Source organism: Myotis lucifugus, unplaced genomic scaffold (assembly GCF_000147115.1).
Source record: "Myotis lucifugus unplaced genomic scaffold, Myoluc2.0 scaffold_75, whole genome shotgun sequence".
In the NCBI taxonomy this organism is placed as follows: domain Eukaryota; kingdom Metazoa; phylum Chordata; class Mammalia; order Chiroptera; family Vespertilionidae; genus Myotis; species Myotis lucifugus.
The window spans coordinates 5,084,382-5,100,878 of NW_005871123.1; the positions used below are offsets into that span (position 1 = coordinate 5,084,382).

The 16,497-nt window shown below is 35.8% G+C and overlaps 1 protein-coding gene across 2 annotated transcripts in view; it reads right to left on the reverse strand.

Annotated features, from left to right (window-relative positions):
• The window catches only part of CADM2 (cell adhesion molecule 2), a 170,135-nt gene that overhangs the window by 94,709 nt on the left and 58,929 nt on the right, over positions 1–16,497 (reverse strand). For both annotated transcript variants that reach the window (XM_006090551.3, XM_006090550.3), the window contains exon 4: positions 9,115–9,293. In XM_006090551.3, coding sequence (XP_006090613.1) covers positions 9,115–9,293 — 179 coding nt within the window. The remainder of the gene's footprint in view (positions 1–9,114; positions 9,294–16,497) is intronic.

Consider the following 16,497-nt stretch of genomic DNA (forward strand, 5'->3'; position numbering starts at 1 on the left):
CAAAAACACATAATCCCTATATCTGGACTGATAGCCAGCCATATGCACTATTCTGCCAAATTGGTCATTAAAAAATTGAACCACTTTCTTATACCTTACACCAAACAGCTATTGCCCTTAAAACCCCTCCTCAGCCCCCAGGTTCTGCCTTCACAGTTCACCCAGATTAGGTTCTGATTGGTCAGTTTCTATGCCAGTCAGCATCAAAAGCTTTGCCTCCCAGGCAGCCATTGGCTCCTCACACTTCACCCAGATTTGGTTCTGATTGGTTGGTTTTTATGCCAGTCAGCATCTCCAAGCCTATCACCAGGCCTGATCAGAGAGGAGGGCCTGATCAGCAGCCCCTGCAGAGGCCTGGAGAGAAACAGAGGCGGGCTGCTGGCCAGGCCTGGAGAGAAAGAGGCAAGTGCTGATCAATAGCTGCCATGGAGGCTACAGATCAGACCCTGCCTCTATCTGCGGGTCTCTCTCTATCCAGGCCTGATCTGCAACCCCCTCAGCAGTCAGTGCTGGGTCACTGCACCCACAGCAGTGGCAGTCACTGCTGGGTTGCCACGGCAACCAGGGAAACAGAAGTGATTGCATGGAGAATGATGAAATGTCACAGATGTAGGTTGGTATCATGTTATGTTGGATTTGGTACACTAGGGTAAGGACTTGGATTTTATACTAAGTATGATGAAATGCCTTTGGAGACATTTTAATTGGGGAAAGACAAAGGGATATGCATTTAAAATGTGTATATACTGTATCTATGTGGGAAATAGATTGTAGAGAGAGAAGCATGGAAGCAGGGAGCCCACTAAATAATTTTTCTATAGTCTAGGCTGGAGATGATGGTGGACAGTGGACATAATTGGGGCATGGTTTGGCAACAGTGTCAAAAGACTGTGCCAATGAATTGGAGAGAAGGGTAGAGAGGAATCAAAGATAAATCTTAGATTCTGGAATAATCCATGATATATATAATTACAGTGTTTGTGAAAGCTACATTGTAAGAAGCTACAAAGCAATGTTTCTGTAAAATTTGTATCTTCTAGTTAGGTATGCCTTTGCTTCTGAAGACAAATACCCACAATTTCCCCCATGATCCATTGCACATTGCTTTAATTCTCTAATGAATGGATGCATATATATGTCCATAGAAGAGCTCCATACATTTTTGTAGAGTTACAATATAGCCTCAATTGCACATTAAATAGAGAAAGAAAAGTTATTTAAAATGTTGAAGTTGTTAAGTAGTAGAATCTTTCCTGCCTTCAGACAGGAATGTGAGTTTTTCTCCTGGATATTTGAGCCAGTGGTCCATCTGACTGTCACAGAAACATTTTCCACAGAGTGCTACCAGTGAACAGAATTCTCACTCTGAAAGGTGACAACCTAATCTATCCACTTCATGCTCATCTTAAAACAAAGACGTGGAATTAAGCCTAATCTCTGCTGAGTATGCTTGTACATATATACCTTTTAAAATGTTTTCTAATGAAACCAGTGCCCCTGGCTCCACCATTCGATCCCATTCTACTTTTCTCTGCAGAGCAACAGCATGTTCCTGCAGTCAGAGGTGCCCCTTCCCACTGGCATCACAGCCCTCCCTGTTTATTCATGTCCAGGAACGATGTGTTTTATCTCAGACATTAAAGAAGGTACTGTTTTCAGACTCGTCCAACTAGTGTAGTGTCTGGATACTCTCAACCGGAGATGAGAGCAGTAATCATTGGGCTCTTCCACTAGCGGCTGTTTATTATTCCATATGGATGTCTTTTCTGTCCTTTTCTTCCTGCACTGTATACTTCCATTCATGTCTCTAAAGAAAGCTTCTCCAAAGGGAAAAAATGCTCATTATGAGCACACAGAATTAATTTACCAACTGGTAAGTCTATTTCCATGTGAGAGAACAGATTCTAGCTGAATTCCTTTTAATGTTCACTAGGCTGTACATCTGTCCATAATCCAGGCTTCTCTGTCCTGCTCCCAACTTTCGCTTCTGAGTGCAAAGATTCAGTCTCCCTTCCATCATGATCTGTAGCCCCTTTCCCACCAGTACCACTAAGCAAACAGATTTGCATAGCCTTTCAATGTGTCTAAATGTTTCATCCCTGGATAACTATAATAATACATGGGCATGCGACTGCCAACTTTTTAGTCTAGCTCCATATTTACGGTGATGTACAGAGTACAATTTTTCATTTTAATGTCGTGGAAGACCTCATTAGCTTTTAAACCACTGATAGTCATAATATGAATATGTGAATTAAATACTGTAAGACTAAGAAAGTATGCATTATAATCATATCTGCTTAGCTCTAGTTTAAAATATATTTAAAAAGGAATTTAGGATATTGCTTTATGATATTCCTAATCTGTTTCATAATCATTACTGCATTCACCTACACATGTAATGGTTATTTTGCTAGATTTAGGATCAGGTACTAATAACCCTAAAGCAATTCAATTTATGTTTTTTACACTAAGTTGTTTTTTGCTGTTTTTTTTTTAAAGATACTAGGTGGCTTAGAAATGTTTGTTAAGCTGAAAGAAAGGCTACCCTTCATTACTCAGTTTGGCTTTCTCCTATGGTAAACACATCAACTGAAATGGGGAATCTGCATCCAGAATTGAAAGTGACCTTGCATTTACTTTTAGTCTCTGGAAAAGATAGATGTGTAAATGAGCAACAAAACTTGGAAGCTTGGCTTGATGACAGAGTCTGTAATATCTCGGTGTGCAACTTTCTGAGTATTTTTGACATTTATTATTAACAATAAAAGCAGAGTGAAATGAAAGTAGCATTTGTACCAATTCTTTAAAAATAGAAAGGAATATCTAATGGCTTGACACATTTCACTAGACTAAAGCACATATATATTTCTAGGAGTAATAGTATTTGCTACTTTTAAAATTAAAAATCTAAAACATTCCTTTTGTAATGCTTCCTACTCTAACAATAAAATGTGAGGAACTTTGTTCAATATGTGTGTTATTTTGAGGTAAAATATCCAGGAAACAAACAAACAAAAAAGCAATATTGCATCTTTCATCAGTATTCATTTCAACTGATACATGAACAAATAACCAAAGCAATCATAACATCAGCGATATTTTAGGGATATCAAGTCAGCAACTGTCAGTAAACTTATTGGCATTACAGAAATATAAACAAGCTTTTTACTGTGTTTCACTTTCTACTATGATAATACTATGTATGGAGAATTTTAATTATTTATATACTAGAGTCCTGGTGCACAAAATTCATGCACGGGGGGTGGGGTCCCCTCAGCCCAGCCTGCATCCTCTCGCAATCCGGGATATCCCTCTCACAATCCAGGACCGCTGGCTTCTAATCGCTGGCCTCCCTGCCTGCTTGATCACCCCTAACCACTCTGTCTGCCTGCCTGATCATCCCTAACCACTCGCCTGCCTGCCTGATTGCCCCTAACTGCCTCTGACTCAGCCCCCACCCCCAAGGCTTTGTCTGGAAGGACATCCACGATGATGTCGGGAAGGTCATTCAGCTGTCTGGTCTAATTAGCATATCATGCTTTTATTATTATAGATGTTAATAAAAATAAAATTGCTAGAAAAGCAAAATAATAAATTAAAAATCTGGAAATATGCATGGTGGCTAATTTCACTCAAAATAGTATCATGCTACGTGAAATAAATCAGTGAGAGAAAGACAAGTATCACATGATCTCACTCATTTGTGGAATCTAAGTAAGAAAATAAGCTGATGAACGGCATGGATCCAGAGACATGGAAGCATGGAACAGAGTGCGGAATCCCAGAGGGAAGGCAGCGGAGGGTCGGTGGGTGGGAGATAATCAACCAAAGACCTTGTATGCATATATGCATAACCCATGGACACAGACAATAGGGTGCTGAAGGCTTGGGGTGTGGGGTGGGGATGGGATGGAGGGGGTCAATGGGGGGAAAGGGGGAACATAGGTAATACTTTCAACAATAAAGAATTATTAAATAAATAAAGTGGGGAAAAGTGAAGTTGAAAAATACCAAAAAGAAACAAAATAAGAACAGTAAACATTAAGATAATGAAGTACTGAATTGTTACACAGGTGTATTCATACAAGTAGGAAATAATGAAGTAATGGAATAAGTTACTAGTAGAACAGTGGCAAAATAATTTTAAATCTCATATGAGGGTTGTTATGGTTATAGGAAAAGAAAATTTGAAGAGAGATGGGGAACATCATAAAACCTTTCTGGAGTAGTGCACCTCAGCTGTTAGGACCTCTGGGACAACCCTGAGTAGGGTCCTCGGTGGAGTGGGTTCGCCACACGTGCTCTAGTTGGACTCCCTGCTTCTCTTCTATAACCTGGGCCTTCCATAGCAGTGTAGCTACTGGTACAAAAAGAAATATGTTGCTCATTTTTTTTCTACTTGTAAAACTGGATTTATTCCTGAACCCCGGGGAGGGCTTTGAAACTGGAGGTGATATTAAAGAGTTTCAGCCTTTTTGTCCATCTTCCATTTGTATTTTGAAGAGTGGTTACAAATTGCTCTAGGGAAAGTTGAGAAGCAATAAGTTTAGGATTTAAGGGGAATATAGTAATTTGTGTTTCACACTTTCCTTAGATAGTTTCTCAAAATCTCCCAGGTGATATATGTTTCAAAATAATATTGTTTTAATCTATTGATGACAAATGAATAGGAGCACTTGAATTGCTTCCAACCAGAAAATAAGATTAGCCTACAGTCATTTGTAATTCTTTGCAGCCATCTCTTACGTGATAAATAGGTATCTGCTAGATTCTCTATGCTGGAAGATCCAGATCCAGATAGTCTTTGCTTGGGAAGGAAATATTTTATCTAAATCTTTTCAATTTGATGTTGCATCAGAGAAACAAGGATGATTATAACTTTTGTCCTACTCAATATACCGTATTACTAATTTTGCTATACTGTTAAGTTTTTTATTACTCAGTTAGCAAGGGTTTAGAATATTCTTGTTCTTCAATATGGGTAACTTAGTTTATGCTTTGAGTACTATTCAGGGAAGAGTATGGGCAGTGAATTATGTGTAACTCTTGAGTAAGTTTCATATCAGGGTACTGAAATGATATTGCTGTTGATATCATAAGGTTACTAGTAATTTTTTGTGATCTGTTTTCAATATATATACAAATATTAAGTTACCATGATGTATACCTGAAACTAATATAGCATTCTATCAGTTACAGTTCAATAAAAAAGAAAATAAAGGACAGATGTGTCAGTCTTAAAATATCTTTAATCCAAAAAATTTAGCAACAGATTTTTATTTTGATTAAATGGGTTATTGAACTTATTGGTTATACTCAGTCAAAGTGTTCAAAGATTTCTACATAGAGTTATGGACACAAAACTAGTCATGGGTTAACTAATCTTAAAATGGAAAAAATTGAATACAAAAATTCACATTAATAACAATAGTATGTGATACACTTCCCATGGACTGGCACCGTGCTAACAATCACATTTCAAATTCTGACCAGTTGAGGATTGATAGACAAGGAATGCATGAATTGCCTATAATAAGGGCCATGACTCTCAAGGGAATTATTATGTAAATAATTCTGTTTCTTTACTGAACTATGTGGTGGGGGGGCTTTAAGAATATGGTGTCCAGAATCTTTGATTTTCCATAGGTATGCTTGTGTTTGTGCAGTATGTACATGTGCACCATGTGTGGCAAAAGTGATGGTAGTATGAAAGGCTAAAAAATTCCAAGGTGTGGAAAGAGATCTATGGAAACCTGAGTAAACAAGGAATTCCAATAATATAATATTTTAATATAATAATAATGATAGTCTAATTTGTGCATCTCTATGTACCTGACATTGTGTCGGGTACTTCTATTTATGGAACACACCATTAGTTTATGAATAATCAATGAGTCCTGTGCTACTATTTTTAAGAATTCCAGTCACTTGGACCTCATTCTTGCAGACTCTGAAAATCTACATCATTGTATGGCCATTCTCCTACAGCTCTTTTATTTTTGTATCATAATTACTTGGATGCTTAACTTATTTTCCATGTTAAACTCTACACTTCTTGATTGCTATTCACCTTATTTGTATAGTGGTTTTATACTCAGTGGATAAATGCTAAATATCTAGTTAGTGAGTGAATGAATTTTTCTCTTGATCTGAGTTCTACAAATGGTAAACACGGCAATGCAACATCATAATCCAAGACAATTAATACATATGAAAGTAATCAGCCATTCTAAATAAATAGCAGGATCCTACTAATAACACAAAAGTAACTGTGCTCACAAAAATTAATAGTATAACTATGACTACTAATTTAACATTAATTTTTCATTGCTGAGCTTGTTAATAAAAATGCTACTTTCTTTCCTAAAGGAATCTCCATAATGCAAATGTTTCATAAGTATGTTTTATTCTACAAGTATTTGCATGTTCAAATTTGTGAGGCCCAGAATTTCATACTGCCAGTCTCAAATTACCATTTAAAGTTCTAATGCTGAAATTTGCAAAGGTGTAATTAGGAGGTGAAATAACAAAACCCTCCAGTGTCCACAATACAAAATGTCAGTGCTGCTAACAATTAAATGTGGTAACATTTAAATAATGAACTTCCATTGACACCCGAAGAATAAAATGTAGCTATTAGGACGACATCTACATAGCAGATGATTTCACAGGAAAGCGCTCAGACCTCCATCAAGTTAGGAATCAATAGAACCCAGGCAAGTGTGGTACAAAGGCAAGGTCTCAGCTCCTGAAAGGCCCTCTGTGCTAGAGCTATATTAAATTATCACAGCTAATGCAAAACCAACCTTGGAGTAAAAGATAAAAGGGTGAAGTTCTCACAAATGATCATTTATCACTCCATTCCGAAATGCAGACAGCATTCATTATAGATCGAAATGCCACTCAAATTTCATCATTTAGTAGGGTTTTGAAACAGCCAAACCATTAACAGGGGAGAGTAGCTTTTTATATGTATACAACCAGTGACTAATGAAACATTATACTCTGTGTGCAAAAGGGGTGAAAAAACACCTTTATTTTGTAATGAACCCAATTGGAGCCCTTTTAAACACAGTGTAATATGGTCTCACTGTTTCATCGAGCCTCTCATTACTTGTGTCGATAATCCTGGGTAAACTACTGTTGAACTTCACAGCATTTATATAGTAGCATGAATAGCATTAAACTATGGGGTGCTTTTGACAAATTGTAGTTCAAAAAGCAAAGCCAAAAATTACTTCTTACAAAATGCTTAGAAAAGCATTTATTAGAAATGTGTCAACTGCCAACTACCTAAAGGCAGCTTGGCTACTTAGGAAATCATGCTGTTGGCTGGCTCACAGACACTTGGGACACATGTGAATTTTCCCCACTTGAATTACTTTTAAAAAAACAAACAACATTCTTTTTATTTAAGTATATGATTTTCTGCCACTCCCTTCTAATTCTATATTTTTAATTTCATATTGCTTTCCACATAATGTGACATGCTGTGCAACAATCCCCCAGGTCCCAAGAAACTCTCAGGTGAGAGAAGCACTTAGAAAGTTAAGGGTGAATCTGACTAGACTTCATTTACAGGAGCGCATGATCTACACAGCCAGGTCAGCATGAATGGAAAGCTACTCCCAAATTATGCTCTAAGGATACACTCAATGATTCCATTCTCTCTGGAAGAAAGGTGGCAGGAGTGTCTACAAGGATTCACCACATTTAATTCCAATACATCAGTCTAATTTGATTAGGCTGATCTTTCTCAAAAGATTGAATACGCACAATTTATAATATGCTAGAAATTAATCTCTCAGCTCTACTTTCAAGATGTTTGTATGTGGATAGTCTAGGATAGTCTATTCACTGAGAACCTTCATTTGCCTTTGACAACAAAGTAGTATTTAGAATTAAGAGATTGTATACACCAAAGCAATTTGGAAGTAGAATATTAGCTTACTATATTAATTTTTATCCAATTTTGACCTGCATTACAGTAAAATAAATGCCTGGGTAAAAACATAATATAATTATTGTTTCCCTAAATTTAAATATATTTTCAAAAAATTTGATTTTACTCCCCAAATTCTTTTTTTGTAACTAACTCATGCTTCTTACAGTATTCTATAATTTAGTCCATGAGAAAATATATCAAATAAACCTACCCTCTTCATTATGTCTAAGATCCACTGGATTTATGAAAACATCATGATTTATGCAATACTTATTTTGAATACTGTAATAATGTGTAGAACTCAGTACTAGTCTTAGTAACGTTTTCTTGGTGAAATATATGAGGAAAATGTTCCACTCCCCATAGCTTCTCTCTGTCGGAGATTCATAATATACTCTGCATATTAAAAAGTTCTGAGAAATTCTTCAACAAAGAAACCTGACTAACTTTGTTTATTGCAATATTTTTCAATCTCATCAAAGTTATCTCCATCCAACAATATGTTAGTGTTACATTATAAACAACATAATGTGGCTTTTGGAGGTTGGAAAAAGCTGGTACTTTTCAATCTTGTGTGTTAATATTTATTTCTGAATTTTGTTATATATACTCAAATTGTGAGGTTAGTGGAGTGGAAAAAATGTCTGTGGGTGTTTTAAATATTGTTCATAAGAAATTAACACAGTTGTCATTAATATTGCATACCTCTATTTCTGCTCCATCTCAATGACATTCTATCATTCTTTGTGAAACCAGTTACAGTGATTATAAGTACATTTTAATGACAATAAAACCAAAATTAGCTTATGGGAAATATAATCTTTATGATTCTGATTTATAACTAAAAGCATTTATTTGTATAATTGAAAGAAAACCATTAATATAACTTAATAGTCACCACACAAAATTACACAATATATTTGTAATAAGGATAACTTATCACAAAATTAATTTTTATTTTTAGTGTATCTTTTAATTTTATTTTATTAGTTTGACTCGGAACACTTTAAAAGTGAATCTTGGAGATATTTACACTTATGAGACCTTCTGAAAGAAAAAGAAAAACCTATTTAATTTTGTGTATTATTCTAAAGACTTTGAAAACTTTAAATAATTTCTCAAGGGATTCATTATTTCACATATGATGATGTCAAAACGGTACTTACCATGTACAATGAGAACATACTCTGCACTGCTTTGGCCAATGGTGTTGGTGGCTTCACATCGATATGTACCGTTATCCGTTTTGTTCAGGAAAAGAATATTTAGCTCTCTACCACTCACAACCATCCGATCAGGATCTGGTAATTCTCCACCGTCCTTTGTCCACAAAACAGGTTCTGGCCTATTGGATGTAAACACACATATAGTTAGAAAAATTAAGAAAATGCTACATATTTTGTGAATTAAATAAATCAAGCAGTTTAACACCCATTTTGTGCATAAACATGTGCTAATTTCTATAAGGTACCAAAAGAACCATCATGCACTCACTCAGAAGATTTGAAGGGATGACAAATATACTTTAGTTCTATCCTGCTTAATTAGGCAGGATATGCACTTTCTTAGACATGCACTAAAAAAGTAATTTGTTGAGTCATCATAGGAGTCCCTGATATATAGCAGTTCCTGTGGCCCTGATCTGCTGCTAATGACTCACACTTGCTAATGTTTGGAGAACTGTCCTTGAGCTATCGGAACAGCTTTTTCCCCAGAGGAACCTGGAATGATACTTTTGCACTAGGGCCACCATTGTGACACAGTTGTTGCCTGAGACCACTTAAAGCTTTTTCCCTTTGTCTCTCCTGCTTTTCTCATTTCCCTAAATGTTATTATTGATAGTTCTCTCATTTTTGCCCCTAGTTTTATTAATATACAATTAACATGTAATGCTGTATTAGCTTAAGGTGTACAACATAATGAATTGACATATGCATACATTGCAAAATGATTACCACAATAAGATTAGTTAACATTCGTAGCCTCACATAGTTATAATTTTTGTGTGTGATGAGAACTTTAAAAATTACTGTTAGCAATTTTGAGATATGCAATGCAGTATTGTTAACTATAGTAATCATGTTATACATTACATCCCAGGAGTTTTTATTTTATAACTGGAAGTTAATACCTTTTGACCACATTCACATATTTACCCTACTCCCACCCCATCTCTGACCTCTTTTATTCAACATTGTACTTGATGTCTTAGCCAGAGAAATTAAGCAGGAAAAGTAAATAAAGAGCACCCAAATTAGAAAGGAAAACTCACTATTTATAGATGTTATGGTACATATAGAAAACCCTAAAGACTTTACCCCCACACTTACCCCAAATACAAACTGTTAGAACTAATATGTGAATTCAGTAAAGTTGCAGACTACAGAATAAATATACAAAATGAATACATTTCTATACAGTAGCAGCAAACTATTAGAAAAATAAATCAAGAAAACCACCCCATTTACAACTTAATCAAAAAGAATAAAATACTTAGGAAAAATTTGATCATGGGTGAAAGATATGTACTCTGAAAACTATAAGACATTGATGAAAAACATTAAAGAAGACATAAATTGAAATACATTTAATTCATTGCTTATAAATTTAAAAATTAATATTGTTAAAATGCCCATATTACCCAAAGCCATCTACAGATTCAATGCAATCCCTATAAAAATTTCAATGACATTTTTCCAAGAAACAAAACAATAATCCTAAAATTTTAATGGAACCACAAAGACCCTGAATAACCAAGAAATTTTGAGGAAGAAGAAAATATCTAGATGGATTACATTTTCTGGTTCCAAACTATATTACAAATCTATAGTAATTAAACCAGTATGATATTGGCATAAATACAGATATATAGATCAATGGAAAAGAATAAGGAACCCAAAAATAAACCCAAGCACAAGTGGTCAATTAATTTTTTAATAAGGAGTCAAGAATACACAATGGAGAAAGGACAATTTCTTAAATAAATGATGCTGCTAAAACTGCAAAAAAAAAAAAGCTGGATCTCTATCTTATACAATACACAAAAGTTATCTCAAAATGAATGACAGAGTTGAATGTAAGATCTGAAGCTATCAAACTACGAGGAGAAAACATAGACAGCAAGTTCCTTGATATCGATCTTGACAATATTTTTTTTTGGATTTAATACCAAAAGCAAAGGCAACATAAACAAAAATAAATGTGTGACTGTTGGTGTTCCATGCCATTAAGTCAACTCCTGGTGACCCTATGAATGAGTGATGTCTACAATATCTTATCCTTAATAGCCCTGCTTAGCTCCTGTAGACTCCTGCCCATTGCTTCTTTTATGAAATGAATCTCTCTCATATTTGTTGTTCCTCTTTTCCTGCTGCCTCATTTTTTCCTAGCATTGCTGTTTGTTTGTTGTTTTCCCAGAGAATCATGCCTTTTCATTATGTGCCCAAAGTAGGACAGCTTTTTTTTTTTTTTGTAATTTTTACCTCCACAATGTTTCAGGTTTAATTTGCTCTAGAACACACTTATTCACCTACCCGGAGGTCCAGGGTCTCTTAGAGCTCTCCTCCAACACCATATTTCAAATGAATCAATTGCTTTCCTATTAGCCATCTTCACTGTTCAGTTTTGCCACCCAAACAACATAGCAACTGGGGATACAAGGGTGTAAATGACCTTAGCTTTTGTCTCCAATGACACGTCTTTTCTCTTGATGATCTTTCCTAATTCATCCATTGCTGTCCTTCAAGTCTCAGCTTTCTCTTAAATTCATGACTACAGTCTTCATTTAAATTAATGACTGAACCAGGACAAGCAAAATCTTCAAGAATTTCAATATCTTGACTGTCTATGTAAGGTCATGTATTTCTTCTACAGTCCTGATGTTTGTTTTCTTAATGTTCAAATGCAGTGATGCTTTGGTACTTTCTTTTTTCATTTTCATCAGAAGCTTCTTCAAATCATTGCTACTTTCTGCCAATAAAATATGTCATTTGCATATCTTAAGTTATTGATATTTCTTCCACCTATTTTAATCTTCCTTCCTCTGAATTTAGCCCCATTTTTGACAGGATATGCTCTGTGTACAGATTAAACAAATAGAAAGATAAAAATGCATTCATGTCTGACAAATCTGCCTATAGAAAGTCACTCTGTCTCTCCATATTCTATCCTGACAGTGGCTTCCTGTCTGCAACACTGTTTATGTATCCAGATGATCAAGTGCTGGGGCATGTCACTTTCTTTCAGAACAACCCCTAGTTTTCATGATCCATGCAGTCAAAGGCTTTACTGTAGTCTATAAAACATAGACTAACATTCTTCTGGAATTCTTTGGAGCACTCCAGTATTCAGCAAATGTTTGTGATTAAATTTTGAATATCTTTTACCTTGTTAAGTCCAGCATTTCTTGCTCCATGTAAGGTAGAAGAAGCCTTCATTGCATTACCTTGAGCATCACTTCACTTTTGTGGAAAATTAGAGCAATGGTCCTTAGTTACTGCACTTATTGGAATCTCATTTATTGAAAATTAGGATGTATATTGAATATTTTCAGTCTGTTGGCCATTGTTTGGTTTTCCATATTTGTTGATATATCCTTGTTAGGATATTGACAGATTCAGTCTTTATGGCTTGAAATAATCCCATCAGTGTCACATCTAACCTTAGTGATTTACTTGTCTTCGGTACTTTCAGGGTAGCTTTCACTTCAGTTTCTAGAATCATAGGTTCTTCCATATAGAAATGTTCTTCAAAGGTGTCTGTCATCCTTTTGTCTCTTCTGTATAGATTTTCAGTAGATTGTTTCCACCTTCCATTTATGTTCTCTTGGTTAAGAAATATTCTTCCTTGGTCATTCAGCATTAGTCTAGGTTTGAATTTTCCAAATCTTCTGGTAGAGATCTCTTGTTTTTCCTTTTTATGTTGCTCTCTTCTACCTCCTTACATTGACTAATGTAATAGTTCTCTTTATCTCTACATGATACTTATTGAAAAACTGCATTCAAAGCCGATCAATGATTCTCTCTCATTGATGTTTCTCTCTCTCCCTCTCTCTCTTTGAAACCAATAAAAATATATTAAAAATTAATGCATATGAGAATATAGGAGATTAGAGATGTATCTAAACTCTGTTCTGACTCCATTGTAAATGCTTAGTGTACTATCTCGTGCTTTCAAACATGGTGAATGCTTTCCTAGTTCTTCAGAATTTTCTAATTTAAAAATAATTTAACACATCATCTACAATTATTTTTGGAAAATATTTAATTATTTGTTTATTTTGGAGAAAACACTGAAGTTATGGATACAATAAGAACATATGTCTTATTAAGTGGTGGCTATAACTATCACACATTTTCTGAGAAAAAGATTATATTTTTTGACAAAGTTTTGTCAAACAGATAAAATTTGTGAACCAAATAATAATAAATATTGAAAATCCTATTGAAACAAGCAGATTGGAAATGTTATAAAAGAATTTAATATCATCCCTCGGGGATGTCTGACTGCCTTTCGCAACCTGAGACTGCTGGCTCCTAACCGCTCACCTGCCTGCCTGCCTGATCACCCTAACCACCTCTGCCTGCCTGCCTGATCACCCTAACCACCTCTGCCTGCCTGCCTGATCACCCTAACCACCTCTGCCTGCCTGCCTGATCACCCCTAACCACCTCTGTCTGCCTGCCTGATTACCCCTAACCACTCTGCCTGCCTGCCTGATCACTCCTAACTGCTCCCCTGCTGACCTGATCGCCCCTAACCACCTATGAAAAATAAAATGAATAAGAAACTAGTAATCCAAAGCTATTGGAAAATATAATAATTTATATCATCTAATTACATGGACAACTCATTTTTATAGTATCTTTTATAAAAGCCACACCATTAATACTTCTCAATTTGATTCATATATCTAACATCTGTTAGTTACTATTTGCATTTAGTAATTCTTATTTTAAAACTGATAGCCTGAATAATCTTGTACCATAAACTCCCTTTGAGGTTCAATAAAATCATGACTCCATGCATTAAACTGAAATATTAGAAGTTATGTTCTTTCTACAAAGCCAACTTTAAGATAACAGTTAATAACTACTTAAGGGATGTATTTTATTATATTAAGAGTCAATACTTTTTTGATACATAAGTCAGATTTTTTAAACACACATATATAATTATATGCATGTAAACATACATTTTCATAAACTTAAAAATTATGCTACCTACCCAAATCCAAACTGCCATAAATTTTTCTGCCAATGTTCATAAGCTTTTAGTCACAGTTTAATGACTCCTCTGTAAATATGTAATTAAATGTAGATATATCTTTTAAAATAGTGTGTATAAAAATAAAGTTAAAGACCTAGATACATTTTCAAGTTGCCAATCTTTATATTAAAAAACCTTTTAAAAAGCCTCTGTTTTAAGAAATAATGAAAAATAAACTAAAAATAGTGTTACTGCTGACACTAACATTGCAGATTTCTAGATCCTACAAATATATGATAGTAAATATTCAAGATGGCAAAAAGTTAGCACTGTAAGATATGATATTAATGAAATGAAAGAGTGTATACATCAATTAAAAATAGCCTACACATATTCCAATTAGTACTTAAAATATTCACACTTCTTAATCATCATAAAAATATAAAGTGGTTCAGCCAGTCTTGATACAATTTTTGCTTCATCTTAATAAAGAGGGCCTCCAGGCTTTTTCTAGTTGGAACCCAGAAATGATTGAATTTCTTGCCGCAATGAGCAACATTCTTTCCTGCTGTTCAGGCGACCAAAGAAGTTCATTGAAAAAGTGGTTCCAGAGTACAGTTCCTATGGAACAGACTGAAAAAGAGTAGGAGCTAGACAGCAGGCTTAACAGACTCAGGCATTACACTGTTTAACTTCATAGTGAGAACAATATAGTTGATCCAGAGAGGTTCCCCTTTAAAAGCCGAAATATTTAGAAGTTGAAAATATTCCCTATGAGATGAAATTTGATTTACATTTCTATTTACCAAATATATAGGGTTAAAAATATGTTTTATTTTCCCATGCACCTAAAGATATTTTTGTAGTAATTAATTCCTAAAATGACATAAAACAAACAAAGAAAGAAACCAAATATGGTCATACATTTATTCTCTTGTATTGTAAGGCTTTGCTGAAGATTTTAGTAATATATATATATATATATTTTACAGGTAAAGGCCCGGTGCATGAAATTCGTGCACAGGGTGAGTCCCTCAGCCCAGCCTGCACCCTTTCCAATCAGGGACCCCTTGGGGGATGTCTGACTGCCTTTCGCAACCTGAGACTGCTGGCTCCTAACCGCTCACCTGCCTGCCTGCCTGATCACCCTAACCACCTCTGCCTGCCTGCCTGATCACTCCTAACTACCTCTGTCTGCCTGCCTGATCACCCCTAATCACTCTGCCTGCCTGCCTGATCACTCCTAACTGCTCCCCTGCTGACCTGATTGCCCCTAACCACCTCTGCCTTGCCCTGCACCTGGGACCCAGGATTCCCTCCCTCTGGCCGTCTGCAGGCACCCAGGACCCAGGGAAGCTTTGCCTGGGCTGGCCACAATTGCAGGCACCTGGGACCGCAGGGTGGGCAGCTTGTCCCTCTTCTTGGCTGCAAGCACAGATGCAGCCACTGGCACCTGGGACTATGAGGTGGACAGCTTGTCCGTCTCCCAGGCTGCAGCCTGGCTGTTCCCCATTCCTCTCTCATGAGCTCATTTGTGCCTGGCTGGTCCCCATTCCTCTCTCCCCAGTGTTGAGTGCCTGAGCTGTTCTGGCACAAGGGCACCAGGGCATGAGGGTGTGAGGACCATTTGCATATTAGCTCTTTATTATATTATTGATTTTTAGAGAAAGAGAAAGAAAGAGAGAGGGATGAAATGTCAATTTGAGAGAGAAACAGGTTGCCTCTCTTAGGCACCCTGACCAGGGATTGAACTCACAACCTAGGTATGTGCCCTGACTTGGAATCAAAACAGCAACCTCTTGGTGTATTTGACCATGCTCCAACCAACTGAGCCAACAGGCCAGGGCTATCTTAACAGATATTTTTAAAACATTTTTAAAACTCGTTTTGTTTTGTACATATCTAATAAGAAATTCTTCAATAACTTTAACAACTTTCTATTTACAAATTAGCATTGGAAAGAATGGTCACAACTCTCAGACTATCAGTGTATTTATAATCTTGAACCAGATAAAAATCTATTTCATAATTTTCACTGAAACTCTTTAATTAGTCTTTGGGATATTTATTCTATGAAGTTATGCCAGAGTAACAGTCCCTCTAATTCTCCTAAGTGTATATGAGATTATTCACTCCCTAGGTAGTGATAGGAATGGAATCTTGCTAAGCCTTCATTGCTTTCATTCTCTCCTGTAGGCTCAAGCTTGAGAATAAAAATAAAAGATAAACAGTTCATTGTGGAAAATTCATTTCCATGATATGTCTCCTATAGGGAAAAAAAAATTATTCTGGTGTCTTTGAGGAAATGAATAGAAGTAAAGGTCTTTTTAAGTTTCGTATGG